Below are 16,461 nucleotides of genomic sequence, written 5' to 3'. Positions count from 1 at the left end.
AGAAATGACTGTAATCAGGTGGCTTGGTCGAATGCGGCTGTGCAGACGGAAGAAGGCGGGGGGAGTGATGTCGTGCACGACGAGGGATGTGCACTTATGGCTGCATGAGCACAGAAACACCCTCTTATTCTTTTCAGAAGACTGAGCACATGTCAGTCAAACTCAGACCAGATCATCCATTGGTGCTGCTCAGCCCGGCTTCAGTCTGTAGATATAATGACTAGTGTATCATCAAAGCAACCTATAATCATATAAATTAAACCTCAAACGGCCCAGGGAGGATCCGAGAGCACAACTACAAGTAAATCATTAGTCAGCCGTTCCAAAAATAAGACTACAAACTGCTTGTTTAATTGGGGTGTAATTACACTGGGTGAGTATCATCCTCGTGGCGAGCAGCCTCGCAGTGTCCATTCATGCTTCATCTCCCTGAAAATAGACCTGGCATCAAACTGGATGTCTCGTCGTGGCTCTGGCACGTGCCGGGTTAAAAATGTTCCTCAGAGGGTAAATGTGGAACTTTCGACTTTCTCAAACCTGCCACTTCAAAGCAGCTGCCCATTTGTCGGATTCCTTCGCTTTCTGTCATTCAGTGTCACCCTTTCATTTGTTGACTGGCTCAATCACCGGCTATGTTCACTTGAAGGGACGAATCAGTCCTTAAATCATAGGTTAATACTTCTAAACTAACTGTACAATAATTATGTGTGCACATACCCCAGATTACACCCATAACCACAGGTTACTTTAACTTGGAAATATGCAACGCCAAATTCATTCTAGCGCATTCTTAAAACTGTCGTTTTTTTGTCAGTGTGACTTTGTCTGACATAACTGACATCTTTGACATTTTCAATTTCAATGTTTCAATGTTGCAACAATTTTGGCAAAAAACCTCAGAGAATGGTTTTAGTTTCTCTGATGTGAGGAGCTGCTGCATTTCTCTTTAAATCACAGTAAACCGAATATTTCTAAGTTTCGCTCTAACAAATCCATCCATTATCATGAATTCATCACTAACCTATCATTCATTTTCTCGGTATAGTTTAGTCTCAGAGTGTGTTGAGCTCACCTTCTATGGGGCAGTAACGAGGCACTTTCTCGGGCATCAGCGCTCTCTCTTTGTGTTTGCAGTAGACCTCCACTATCTGCTGACGACACTCGCGGCTCTTGGCTCTGGACAGAGCAGAGATGGCTTCCTTCCCGCTGATCTCACATTGCGGCTGCTCCTTCCTTGGCTCCAAACCGGGTGGTAGCCGAGTGGCCACATTCCTCTCCTGGTAGAACGGTGGATCCTGATTGGACCCCTGGACAGGTGCTGAGACGGTCGGCACCTGGGGGTGAGGTTTACGGATGTGGGTGCGGTTGTGATTGTGGCCCATCAGTCTGGGTTGGACGGGAGGGTACTTGAGGACCTCATTAGCAGATTTTCCCAGCATGCTCTGTGCTTGGGCCTTATCCAGCTTGCGTTTGGCGTTTGCGACTGGCACCCGCTGGCGTTGAGATCGAGCTCCCAGGTTGCTGTTGCTGTCGATGGTGTCAAAGTCTTTAGGGACAGAGTTCTCATTGTTGTTGCTGTCCAGGCGAAGTTTCTCTTTAGGCCGGTGGGAGTGGTACACGTCCTGAGAGGGAGAGGAAAAAAATCAAATGACATGACATCCTGTAATCCTGAAAGTACTTCTTAAACTCTTCACACAGAGAGGACAACAGGGGCGGGAATGTCAACGCACCTCATGCTTTGCCGCATCAAATAGTCTGATTCTTCACTGGAGAGGATCTGCTCTGACAGTATTTTAATTTAATTTACCACAGTGTTATTTCTCACCTGGCTGGCCCTTTAAAGTTTAGAGGAAAGGGCACCAGTGACAGACTAGCTGCAGCTAACATTGTGGGTTTTTCTGTTATGTTTGCAATTCATGCTTGTTACTGAAGTTCTGATTTAATTTTGTCATTTAAAAGTGTTGGATGTGTTGCTGCAGAGGGAGAAGTAAAGAAGTGAACAGCACATCAACCTCTCAGTCCTTTCTTTACACGTGCTGTTCATACAACTAATTCTGTGTGTATCGTGATAGTTGGGGCGGGAAAATATTGTTATGTAAAATCTTGATTGTTGCCCAAGCCTAATTGGAAAAGGGTGGAACAGTGAGAGAAGCAGCAGCCGCGAGGCGGGTGGATGGAAATAGATTACAGATCAAATGTTGATTTTTCTTTAACCACTTCCAGAGAAAACGATTAAGCTCCAGCCTGAAGAAAACTGCCTACATGTAAGAACATGCATAATATCTGCACGTGTATGAGAGCTCTTTTATTTTTTTTATGACTGAATGATAGTGTTGTCCCTGTTTTTCACAATAAGAGCTGAGGCTGAAAGTTTGGAATGCAGCTCCACCTGCTCGCAGAGGAAAACAACAGGACAGGAGTTCGAATGTCGAAGTATTTTTTTGGCATTTATTGCCAGGACAGCTCAGAGAGGTGACAGGAAACGGGATGAGAGAGAGGGGGGAAAACACGCAGCAAAGGGCCACAGGTCAGACTCAAACCCACGGCTGCTGCAGCGAGGACAAGACCTCTGCACATGGGACGCATGATCTACCAACTGAGCTAACCGGTGCCCCGAATCAGCACTTTTACATAAAAGAAAATGATGAAATGTAATTTGAAAGGGGTCATTCCAAGTGATTACACAACAGTGATTATCAGTATCTGTGATTTTTGTGTCAGATTCCTGATTAAGTAAACTAATTTAAAAATGTGTTACTTTGGCTCTGATGCAGCATCGTCTCACACAATGTCCCGCCCACAACAATATCTGATTGGAAACATGTTGCAATTAATAGCCTATAAACACCAAGTAATCTGAATCTGCAAAGTAACTAGTATCAAATTTATCAGATAAATGTAGTGGAGAGGAAGTATTAAGTAGCAGAAAATGTAAATACTTGAGTAAAGTACCTCAAAATTACAATGAAATTAAACAAGAGATATTTATCATCATAAAAAATCATCTTATTTTATTCTGTATATTCATATTAATTTGTGAAATGCACCATTTGTGTCACAGTCCCTGACGTCCTCATGCAGGTAAATTCACTTTCTCTTTTTAGGAAGAAAAACTCAGAGAGGTGAAGAGACTGAAGGGTGAAAGGAAATGACTTCCTGAGCTCAGGTGACCTCTGACCCCTGAGACACAGGCAGCTGTAGCCTTGGCCTTGACCTCCCAGAGTCAGGTGGTGATATATAAGAATGTGTGAGTGTGTGTTTGGGTTTGGGTTGCAAAGCCACATGACCTCAATGGGTATTTTAATCCCACAGATCGCCCTATATCTGTCTTTTCCTGGGATAAAGAGTGTGTTTCTGACACACACACACACACACGCACACACACACTATCAAAGTGCCTGTGGGAAGGCAGTAATATCTGGTCTTACCACCTGCTCCTCAGACAACCTTTCATTATCTCATCTGTAATATCAGCTTGGAGGAATGTGTGTGTTTGAGTGTGTGTAGAGTCAGAATGAATATAAGTACAGAGAAAACCAAGAATACAACCTGCACACACACACTCCGCTTGTTTCCTGTAAAATCTAACCCTAACCCAATTTTCTCTATTAATCAATAAATCATTTGTCTGCAAGTGCCAGACACTAGTGAGAAATGCCCGTCACATCTCCCCCAGGCTGATATCTGAACATTGAGACTGAAACCCAAAATATTCATTTTACGATCATACAACTTCAACAAAACCAGCTGATCTTCTTCACATTTCTGCATCAAAACTTGTTGCATATACATTTTTTGTTCATCAACCAGACATGTGGACTCGAGTCAGTGTGACTTGGAGTCCTTTCCTGACAATGTTGATGAGCCACACTGTACTTCGACATGCAGCTGGGGGGAGCCGGGGATTTGAGCCAGCAACCTTCCGATTGCCGGACGACCCGCTCTACCTCCTGAGCTACAGCCGCCCCCAAAAGTAAAGATGGAAAAATTGTATCAATTTAACAATCAAACAAATCAAATTATCACTACGTTTTACTAAGTTTTCTCAGTCTTGTATGAGAGTAAACTGAAGATCTTTTGTTGTTTTGTTTTGGACTGTTGGTTGGAGCCGAACAACTAATTCATTAAAAGGAACACAATGTAGTTTTGGAGACGAAATTCAAACTCAGAATTTTGATATTTACAATATTAATGAGGTAATAATACACTTAGAAATATTTATTTTCTCCATAAGTGAATAAACGAGCTGTTCTCGTCCCAGAACACAGTTTGAAGTAACAGTATGAAACTGTGTTGTCCTTTAAAGGTCAGTTTGTTTATTCAGTCATGAAAACAAAGAGTTTGTTTATTTGGTTTGTTTAGGCAGAAAAAAAATCAGTTAATGAAGATCTTTCTCTGCTCATTAACAAAACGAGAGCGCACAATTAATCTAGACCAACATGCTGATTGACAGTGACAAACGATCGTTAGTTATCAGCCTCTTATTGACACACAGCATCTTAGTAATTCACTTCTCCTGCTGAATAAAGCGCCTCAGAATACCCCGAGTGTAAAACCGTCCTCGAGCTCTTCTGTTGCTCTGCTTTACACATCCTCCTGCGTTTTTTCCCAGAAGCCTGTGCATTCCATGGAGACCGACCACAGCTAAAATACCACCGCTTACCTACAAAGACATCATTCTTTATACTCACACACACACACACACACACACACACACACACAGACACACACACACACACACACACACACTGGGTTTGCTCTCAGCCTCTCTCCTCCTCAGCAGGTTCTTATTGAAGTCGTGTTCGCTGCCTTCAGACCTCCTGCTGCTTCATGATAAAGGCGACAGAAAAGAGACAAGAGAGGCTGTTCCCTCAGGCGCTCGGGGCGAGAGACATTAAAAGAGTAGAGAGAAAGAGAGAGAGAGAGAGACCTGTTGGTCTGACATCTGTTGATCAGAGCCCACGTTCACACACTGATGAGGGTAAATCTGAGGATCTTGGCAGTTTTAAGATGATTTCATTAACGTTTGCTGGCCACTGTGAAACGTGAGGAGTCCAACATGCAATCTTATTATTATACAATTACCATATGTATACAGTGATCTCTGAGAACAGCTTATTTCTTCAGAGGGGAGTGACAATTATGTTGTTTTAGTGAATTAATTACATGACAAATTAGTTTTTTTAATCATATTTATATTTATAACAGTTTCACTGATGTGTTTATTGTCTATGTTTCAGTCATGAGTGCATAATCATTAAAGTTCATAAAGTCGTTAAAAGGTGAATCAAAATGTAATAAATAATGGGTGTAAAAGGTTGATAAGAAATGTGTCCAAGTTACTTGAAGATGTTGGTTAAAAAATGTTTTGCCCTTTATGTAAGGTCTTTACTGCACAATGTAACAGGACCAGTGTCTAGCTGAGGGCATTGTGGGAAATGTGATGTCATGTGGTGAGGTCATGTCGGTGGCATTACGGGTCAGAACAACAAGCCTGCGGACGAGTAACATGCGACTCCAGAGTGACAATATTCTACATGTGGTCCTGGAGGCACACGGTAATGTTCTTGTTATGTGTTTACGTGTTTCTGTATGATGTTGTTCATGTGCCCTGACATGGACAGTGATGACGCATCTTAAGTTACAGACATCTGAAGAATTGAAGACACTATTTTTTTGGCATTTCAACAAATAGTAGAAAGTTTAGTTGAGAGGTGAACTGAAACTTGTTTTTTGATATTAAAATGCAGTAGACAAGAGACTGAGAATAATACTGTTGGATTCTTTATCTTAACATTTTAAACAACATTTCCTCTTCTGAGTCTGTTTGTGGTTAATTTCAAAGTAACTGAAGTTCCAGCAGAGAAGACGACACTAAACACAACGTCTTCAGAGAGGTGAGGGAGAGACGGCTGGAAGGCTTCGGCCTAAAATGTAAATGACAGAGGGATTGTGGGTAATGACAGTAATTCATTTGCACTCATCCTGTAGAGTTAACTGCAGGTTTGTTTCTCTGAAGCCTCATAATGGTTGACAGTAGATAGAGATTACAGCAGATTATCAGATTTAAAGGACCTATTCGTAAGAAAAAATGTTTTTTGAGTCGCAACTCGTCAAACACTTTGGGACAGCGGCCAACCCGTCCTACAATCCCGAAGCGTTTGCTTTTGACAAGTTGGGGGCGGACCATCGCCGGCGTGGCCCGGCTCAACTCGGCGCAGCAAAACCGATGCTGGAAAAGGAAATCAGCACGGCTCGGTTTGAGTCGAAGCGGCCAAAAGTGCTAATGGAAGAAGGCATTAGATGCTGTTGTTCTTAACACACAGTAAACAAGCCTTGTCATATTCATCTTTTAATAAAAAGCTGAAGTGTTATTCCCCCAATGTTCAATTTTTCCACATGATATCGAAACACAGTATCGAATATCAAGATTTTTCAAGATATTGTATCAGAAACTCCAGTATCGTGACAACACTATGACAAGGCTTTAAAGGACCCAGAGTAGATCTATAAACTTAATATAACTTTGTAGAAACATTTAAACGTGTTTGTAAGATGTTCGTCGTCTTCCTGGATGAAAATAATCCATTTAAAAACAAATATTGCAAAACAGCAGCTTCAAATTGGGATTGGGTGTACTCTCAGGAATTAACAAGAAGGTTTTTAATCTTACAAAGTGCTTTATAATTAACAGTTATAAGCGTGTGTTTATATACGTGTGTGTAAGGGAGAGAAAACGCCTTCGAATCAAGCAATAAAGAGCTCTTTCAGCAGGCTGTGTGCAGCATCGAGAGGCCCCAGTTGTGCATTTATCAAACACAAGTGTATGTGTGTGTGTTGTGCTCAGTGTACCTGTGGGAGCACACAGCCTGGAATTTACTGCTGTTGCCCGTTAATAACCTTATTACAGTACAGTATATACTCAAAATGACTTTGAGATAAAGGCTGCTTTATATTACGTATGATACCTGTGTTTATGAAACTGTGAATCATATATATATAATATATATATCTATCTATATATCTATCTATCTATATATATATATAGATAGATATATAGATAGATTTTTAGAGACGCTGACGTCAAGGCAGACGTGAGGAAAATCATGGTGTGAGGCTCAGTGACATTTCCTTAAAATCGTGACTTGTTGTGATGATCATTATCTCCTTTCTCTCTTTTTTTCATCCAAAGACGAAGTGAGAAAACACAAACTGAGAAGCTAATGAGGATCACAAGGGCCACAGAAGAAAACAGTCATCTCCCGAAGGAAATGAATGGAAGTTATGTGTCTAAACAAAATGCTGAAAATAGAGCTGGTGAGACAAAGAAAAAACAGAGCCAGATGGACAGAAACTAAGCTAAATGGACTATAATGGTGCTGAGGAACCTGGTTTTACAGTCGGACCTCGGACCTGCAGGATGACCCGGGATTACAGCAGGGATTTAAGTCTATCTATGCCAGATTTAGTGAGAATTATCTCAAAGAAAATGGAGGAAACACATAAAGCAGCTTTCTGGTTTTAACATTTGTGTTTTGTGCCTAATCGCCAGTAGAGACGGTAACATGGCAGCATGATGTGTGCTGACGTGGGACATTACACCCTGCAGCTCTGACTGAAGGCACTGCGACGCTCATGATACTTTACAGCTGGATCAAATTCTGAGTATTGTCATATTGACAATACTTGTGGAATAACAGGGACGTCATTGTGCGTTCAAGTGCACCTCATAAAAAATGTAAATTACACTTGTTAGGGCGTAAAAGTCTCCCACATCTCAAGTTGTTCAGTTCACATACGAACAAATCTGTACACTGAAATGTCAGAGAAGGAATCAGCGGCTTTTAAGCGGCCCTTCACGGGTGACTGAGAGCACAGTTGTCAGCTCAGCTGTGATTCAATGTACTTTACTTCCTCGTTAAAAGCTTATTGAGAGACAGCGAGTGCCACAGAAGCAATCAGGATCTGATGACTCTGTGGCGGCTCAGCTTTTAACCTGTGCAGTGTTTGTACAAGTGAGTAATGTAAAGAAGTAAAAAAAAATCCATACATACTGAGATAATGAACAAATAAGGAAATATTCCTGGAGAGAGCGACGCTGTCGAGTTTTTCAAAGGAATTTTTCAGACTCTGAGCTCCATTATTAATCCCGACCCTTACCAACTGTTCTCACTGTCAGTGTCTACATTTGGTCCTCACAGATACAGAAGTACAAGAGTACACACACACACACACAAACACACACACACACACACACACACACACACACACACACACACACAGTATTTAGGGATTATTGAACAATCTAAACTAGATTAGAAAGTATAAATCCCATCAGAGAAACTCGATCCAAACCAATCCTTTAATCTGATCTGACCTGGCTGTGAATCAGCTGTGATACACATGTGGTCAGCACTGTGTGTGTGTGTGTGTTTGTGTGTGTGTGTGTCCCTTCGAAAGTGTGATGAATGTGAGAGTTGTGCAACTGTGGCGCCATCCACGACTGCTGTAAACACGCTCAACTGGACATCAACAGTCTGCACACATGGTGCTACGGTATGATGGACACACACGTACAAGCACACACAGACACACACACAGAGACACACGCGCGCACACACACACACACACACACACACACACACACGTAAACACTCCCTTCCTGCAGTCTGGTTGCTGGTGAGCTGAACACTGCTGGTATTTTAATGTATCTGATGTACTGTGGAAGCTGAGGAAGTTAAACACACACACACACACACACACACACACACACACACACACACACACACACACACACACACACACACACACACACACACACTCACTTACTCTCTCTCACACACACACAATGTGTATGTGGGGGCTGTTGCAGGTTTAATGGAGCTCCTTCCAATGATGTCCAGTCTTTTATTGGAAATAGGATGCTGCTTCCTGTCAATAAACACACCCTCCACACACACACACACACACACCCTCCACACACACACACACACACACACACACACACACACACACACACACACACACACACAGGGTACCTTCACAGATATTCACAAAAGGTTTGCATTAACACTGAAGCAGCAAATCGCAGCGAATCATCCCGTATTAAAAATATATCGTCCCTGAATCGTATCGAAGCCGGTGTATCTGGACGTGTATCGAAACCCATCGGATGGGAAGAGATGCACACCACTAGTATACAGCTGTTGAAAAATATATATTACATACTGTACATATATTTTACCTGATCTGCAACCCTTGAAAACAAAATCTGGTTCTCATGTGCTGCTTTACTTTGTCTTCAATAATCATACATTGAATATTTTGGGGATTTGGTTTGTTGGTCAGTCCAAACCGGGCTGAAGATGTCAAGATGTTGGGCTGTGATTGACATTTTGTCCTATTTTCCGATGTTTCATATGGAAAGAATATCTGATTGAAGGGGGTCTATACAGGCTTTTTAAATCACCTATTGACCCCATTCCCACTTCCTGCAGGCAGGCAGCCCGTCTGTGATTTTTATCTGAAGTGTTACGTTGTACATCACTGATGTCACATTTCACGTCATCACTTTGCGCGGCAGGAAGTACGTCAGAATTTAATGTGTAGGTGATAAAAACGTGTGTCTCCTGCAGAGTCAACTGACCCGGGTGTAAATGCCGAGTGTACACATTCCCATTGCACATAAAACGCAGATCTTAGCAGGTTTTCGTGGGATTTTTGAGCAGTGGAAAAGGGCCAGTAGTTATCTGTAATTAGCCGACAGAAAGATGTGAGCGGATTCAAAACATTTGCTGAGATTAAAATGTTTCAGCACAGACTAAAAATAAAACCACTTTTCCCAAAGCTTTTGGACACTTTATGAAAGGCCTGAGCAGGAAAAAGGAGAGAAAGTGGAAAAAAAACAAAAAACAAAGAGTTCCTAGAAAATCCAAAACTGCCTCTGAGCTGCTGGCCGGATGCTTTAAAAACAGTCAAACTAAAAGATGATTACAGGAGCAAAACATTGGCTCAGTTTGATTCAACATCCGATCTGTTCTTGAACAATCCTCACACACCCTCGCTCCACTAATTAACACACTTTAGTTATTTCCCCGCTCAGCCACGTCCTCAGATCTTTCTAATTACTCGTTCAGCTCCAACATCGACCTTCTCCACCGCCGCCTTTGTTTCAGTTTATCTCTCTCCTTCCGTCTCTCCTCACCCACCAACTCCCTTTTCTATAAAAAGTGCTGGCATGTATCTCTACTGTTTTAAAAGCCAATAACTGTCAGGACTTATCACCACTCACACACACACACACACACACACTCACACACACACACACACACACACACAGAGGGAAGATCACAGGGTATCCGGTTAACTGTAATGAAAGGACGTAAAAATGGATGCCTGCACTACAGTCCACGTCTCTCTCTCTCTCTCTCTCTCTCTCTCTTTCACACACACACACACACACACACACACACACACACACACACACACACACACACACAGTGAGAATCATGTACAGTACATTCATGTCTTAACAACATGAGAACACCTGGATCCCACCAGGTAAAGAAACACACAAACACACACACGTAACATTGTTTTTGAGCTTAAAAAAACTGGAATTTCCTCTGGATCACAGCAATTACATGTTATATTGACAAAACTGTGGGCCACACACACACACACACACACACACACACACACACACACACACACACACACACACACAGACTGTGAAAGACTGTGACAGGTGATATAGTGGACGCATACTGAGCTGAGGTTGGAAATCAAATGAAGTGAATGGAAGAGAGAGTTTCAGCTGTGCGTTGGCCAACAACTTCAGGTTATTTCTTGTAAATATAAATACCCACCATCTTTCTACAAGCACATATCAGAAGGGAGCGACTTTCACTAATAAAAAATGCTTTAATCATTTTCCTAAGGCTTCAGTGAGAGATTTAATTAAACCCCTAAATCACAAATCCAGGAGCGGGGCCACATTCATCAGCTTTATCTCTTACAGTTACTTATTCATGTTTCTTAATATGAAAAGCTGAAATGGCTGTTAAGGTGCAGGACTGAGGGATTCATAAAAAACATGTTGACCTTTTTATGTTAAAAGTAACGAAAATGACGCTCTGCAAGCGAAACGCTCTGTTGGCAATCGAGTGGAGAAACGTGTCACCAAATTCCGTTAACAAAACACACAATTATATATGTTTTTGATTTCCCACAAACGGACATAAACGAAATAACAAGTATGAAGGTATTTTTAGACGATATCTGCGCCGTCCTTACATTCGGCATTGATATTATCAATAAATAGGCCCTTACTTCAGCACACATGGGTATTTTCCTCTGTTCACACTGATTGATAGCTTTAAGGAAAAACTGTGAAACAAACACATTTATTCTGGCTTTGAGTTCAAATGCTGCTCCTACACTGGATTTGCTTATAGTCACCTGAACAGTAGCTGACAATTATCGTTTTATCCGCAACATTGCCCATTGGCGAGACCTTAAATTGGCAGATTTCGGTATGAAGTTTGGCCTACCGACCCAGTTCTGCACACAAGGCGACGAAAGCGGCCAACTGTGTTGATGCAAATGCCAAAACAACAGGCGAGCAGCTGCGGCCACTCAGCAGCATCTTCCCTGCGGCCACCATGCGGCTTCTCCTCGGACACAAACCCGCATTTTGCAGCCGTCAGAGGAAGCACAGGTGTGGAAATGTCCCTAAACTCACGCATCGCTGAGATCACGCACACCTACCGCCTGCAGCTTGTGCCGAACCGCCGCCTTCCCGAGCGGCGGCGGCGGGTCGCCCCTCTTCTGCAGCCCCCTCCTCGGGTGCTCCCTGTCGGCTTTGTCGAGCCCCCCGGCTCGGTCCTCTCTCTTCTCCCGGCTCCGGGCGCCTCCGTCCCCGCCGGCGGAGTCCAGGCTGCTGAAGTTCCACACGATGAGAGTCTGGACCAGCAGAACCGCCAGCGCGGCGACCAGCAGGGCGGACTTGGAGCGCCGGGCCAGCCTGCGGGCGCACGGGTTCATCTTTCTCCTCCTCCTCCCTCCGGCTCAAGCTGCGAGCCCCATCCGCTAAACGCCGACAGCGGGGTATGAATGCTCCCCTACACGGCCTGAGAGGGGCTACTGGCAGGCAGAGAGGAGGAGGAGGAGGGAGGAGGGAGGAGGAGGGAGGAGGGAGGGAGGAGGGAATTTGGCAAAGGCTTGAAATGAGGAGAGAGGTTTGGAGGTTTGGAGGTTTGGAGGCAGCAGAGAGGACACAGAGGCCCTCATGTGGCCGCCAACGACTCAACAGTTTAGAGGAAGGTTTTATCTGGACTTTTAGAGCAAATGACGTCGCTGTGAAGCAGGAACCAGGAGCCAGGAGCCAGGAGTCAGGAGCCAGGAGCCGGGAGGAGTCAGGAGCCAGGAGCCAGGAGCCAGGAGTCAGGAGCCGGGAGTCAGGAGCCAGGAGCCAGGAGCCAGGAGTCAGGAGCCAGGAGCCAGGAGTTATTAGGAGTCAGAGTCAGGAGCCAGGAGCCAGCACCTCTACGGCCCCGGGCACCAGTTATCACCTGTAATATACCTGCACCTTATATACAATCTGTCTGAAGATGCAGATTGAAGTACTTTACATATAATTATACAATAAAAATGTTTCTATGTTGTTTTGGAGAAGACATTTTAACTCACAGTATTAATGAGGTGATAATACAAAATGTTTATCTTTTCCATGTTCTCAGAGGAAAACGAGGCCCCACAACACTGTTTGAAGATATATTCTAGTTTATCTTATTCACATTTTTAAAATACATTTTTAATTAACCTGTTGGACACAGATGCATCGCTGTGGTAGTTATAATTTTGCACATCATGTCCAGCTGCAGGTGAGTTGAGGTAACAGGTTTGGTACCTGGCACCGCTCTGCAGAGCCACATTCCTACTTTATCTTCATCTTTGTTTCATCCCAATGACTTCAGCTGTTTTATGATTAAACCTGCAGTGTTTCCTGTAAATGTGTCTCATAAAAACTTTCACTTTTAACACCGACGTTAAACGATAAACAAGCACATAAATGTATTTATGTGCTTGTTTGTTTATCATAACTGTTTATCCTGTTTTATCAACATTAAACTTTATTATATTCTATTTTATTGACATTTTTTAAAGACATTTTTAATTGTCATATTCAATAATCTTATTTTAGTCCTTATTTTTTATCACTTTTATTATTGTTTATTCTTTTTTTATTATTATTTTCACCCATATTTTATGTCCATCTTTTTGTGCATTCGTCTCTAAATCTGTTTTGTTCTGTTTCTGAAAATAAACTCAGACACTTTGTAGTTTTTGGAGAAGAAATTCAAACTCTTAATTTTAATATTCACGACATTAATGAGGTAATAATACAAACTCAGAAATATTTGTTTCTCATAAGTGAATAAACAAGCTGTTCTCAGAGGAAAATAAGGCCCCACAGCACTGTGTGAAGCTATATTGCATTTTTTAAATAATTTTCTGATTGTAATTGTCGACCAAAATTATTGCTGGGGACAATTTATTACTCGCTGGACGTCCTTCGCCCACGGCTCCACATTATTCCTTGTAAGAGACACAAACGTTTATCAGGAAGTAAAACAAAGCAAATAACAGTGAAACCAACGGTACAGGCCAACAATGAAAGATGATGAAAATAACGAGGTCTTAGACGTCTTCATCCATGCAGTAAACACACACACACACACACACACACACACACACACACACACGCACGCTCCAGCAGTCCTATGAATCTCGCTCTGCTCGTCTGTTAATACACTTTCCACCAGATTAGTCTGATTTCATGCATATTGCAGAGAAGTGCCAGAAATCTAATTGAATGAACATCTAAAAATAGACCTGATCTCTTCTCCCTCCACTCTTTATATCTGGTTTTGTTCTCTCCATCTTCTTTCAGAGGCCTCATTCCAGACGTCTCAGGTCCGGATCTTTGTCCTCCAGAAGACTCGACTTTTGTCTCGTTGTCTCCGTCTGTGTTAATTGTGTTTTGTCTCATTGTGTGGACGTGTCTGTTCTTCTGTCCTGTTTCTGGTCTCCATGGTGAAGATGTCATGTGGCTCAGGTGCTACCTGTTTTTTGGAGAACCTGGAAGTTTCTTTACATTTCACCTGATCTGTAGTCTTGAAGATTTCAGCTTAAAAAAAGGTTGTAAATAACATATTTTCAGATCAGTTTGGGATCTCAGGGTTTCTTGAGACTTGGATTACAGTGGACGAGCTATTTGATGTTTTTTTGTCTCCAGCTGCTTCGGTTGTTTAGATGAATGCTGCAACTCTGTTTTGCTGTGAAGCTCCAGAAATACGAGACTTCACCTGACTTCATCAGCATGGTGGAAGGAGATAATGACTGATTTTACATATTCGGGTGAACTGTTCCTTTAATCAACACATAATTCACTATTTACACTTTCATGCTCTTTTCACAATAATGTGACAATTCAGAAATGATCATATGTAATTGATTAGTAGGCTTACATTAGTGTAAACCCCCTTAAGGCTCTGTGTTGTGTTCAGGCAGTTTAAAAGCTGTGTGAATCACGTGTTTTTGGCCCCTGCAGGATCTGAACTGTTAGTGAGGAGGCTGAAGTATGAGAAGAGACGGATGAGGAACAATAGATTTTATTTGCATGCTTTGGTTCTTGGTACAAGATTGCTAACATTCAAATTAAATATATTGACAAAGATAATGTGACATAACTGATTTCAACCTTACACCTGGCAAGCTTAGCTTAGCACAGCTAGACAAGCTTTCACTTGTAGTGGAGTATTTTTAAAGTACACAACTTTTACTTCTTCTTCTTCTTACTGGTGGTGGCCCGGGTCTTGACGGTCTTTTTAGGAGTGAGGATCCGGTCGAAGGCCTCAGAGAGCACATCAGAGTCATCTTCCAACCACTGGACCTGCTGGTTCATGTCGATGCAGGAGCCACTGTGTGAAAAGAGGTTCAGACTTCAGAAGGATTCAATGCAAAGAAACTATGACAAGCAAATTAGCAGACTTCCCTGGATGCATCGTTAAATGAGAGTAAAAACTCTCCCGAGCCCTTTCTTTTTCATAGCTTGAAGAAAACGTATATGATTAAAACTTGGTGTGTGTCTTTAATATATTTCAATATAAGTCATGTTCTCTCTTTTTTGGTACAATAACAAAGACATCGCTAACCATGATAAAGGTCATTATTGACCCAATCACATTCTTGCTATTCGGTGAATACATGGAAAAATTGGTTTCATGTTGTAGGATTGTTTTGACTCTTCAAAAGACTTTCATAGGAACTTGATGGTTAAAATATGTAAATTAAAGTTTTTTTTCATATCAAATGTATTTTATGTAGTGTTTATGTAACTTAAGATAGTTAATTAATACAACTTAGACTCCTAAAAAGAAATAATTTATGTGAACTAATGATTTTGAGTAAAACCTACTCAGGTAAACTACATATGACTACATTTAATTACGTGTCTAAGTTTGTACAACGAGACCTGTTTAGTTTCACTTTGTGTAAAAACTTAAGTGGTCGGGTTTCCACGCAGGTTTCTACTAAAGTCAACTAATTCAGGATAAGAGTGTAGATGCATTGCAATTTAGAGTTAATTCGCTAACAGACTAAACTAAGATGGTATAGGATGTGACACACTAAGTAAGTGTAAGTGTAAGTGTAAGTTATAATTTTGCACATGATGTAAAGTGACAGAAGAGTTGCGTAACAGCGAATGGGCAAACAATCAAAACCATTTATAAAAGAGGGAACAGGTGTGGTACCTGGCAGCACCCTCCAGAACCACATTCCTGCCATATTTTCTTTTGTTTTCATTTGGCTCATGCACCAGTTTTCATTCCTCTGACTTAAACCGCGGTTTGATGAAACCTGCCGCATTTCCCGTAAATGTAAATGTGGCCGTTGTGTCTTCTTCACTTTCAACACCGACGTTGTAAAGATAAAAAAAAACGACAAAAATATAAAGATATATTTATGTGCTTGTTTTTTAAATTATAACTATTTATCCTGTTTAATCAACATTGAACTTTATAATTTCTATAATTATCATGTATTTATTTTATTTTATTAACATTTTTTTCAAGGAAATTTCCAGTTGTCATATTTGATAATCCCATTTAATGGTTATTTTTATTGCTTGTATTATGGTTTATTCTTAATATTTTATAGTTTAACCCTTATTTTCCTCTGAGAACAGCTTGTTTATTCACTTATGGAAAAAATAAATATTTCTGAGTTTGTGTTATTACCTCATTAATGTGGTAAATATTAACATTCCTCCAATTTATTTTGTAGGTTACAATGACACTTCAAACAAAATGCAATGTCATTTAGTTTCTCCCCAAATTTATCAAAATAAAAAAGAGTACGATAAAGCACAAAAATGCACAGAACCGTGACCCAAAT

At 41.5% G+C, this 16,461-nt stretch overlaps 1 protein-coding gene across 1 annotated transcript in view; it reads right to left on the bottom strand.

Moving 5' to 3' along the window:
* The window catches only part of LOC141019456 (xylosyltransferase 1-like), a 33,393-nt gene extending 21,278 nt beyond the window's left edge, over window positions 1-12,115 (bottom strand). The window contains exons 1-2 of the mRNA XM_073494382.1: window positions 11,770-12,115; window positions 1,073-1,622 (exon numbers count right to left, since the gene is read on the bottom strand). Coding sequence (XP_073350483.1) covers window positions 1,073-1,622; window positions 11,770-12,045 — 826 coding nt within the window. The 5' untranslated portion in view covers window positions 12,046-12,115. The remainder of the gene's footprint in view (window positions 1-1,072; window positions 1,623-11,769) is intronic.
* Between the last annotated feature and the right edge of the window lie 4,346 nt (window positions 12,116-16,461).

Source organism: Pagrus major, chromosome 23 (genome assembly GCF_040436345.1).
Source record: "Pagrus major chromosome 23, Pma_NU_1.0".
Lineage (NCBI taxonomy): Eukaryota > Metazoa > Chordata > Actinopteri > Spariformes > Sparidae > Pagrus > Pagrus major.
Note: the sequence above shows the minus strand (reverse complement) of the source record. Positions and strands in the feature narration are given on the sequence as shown.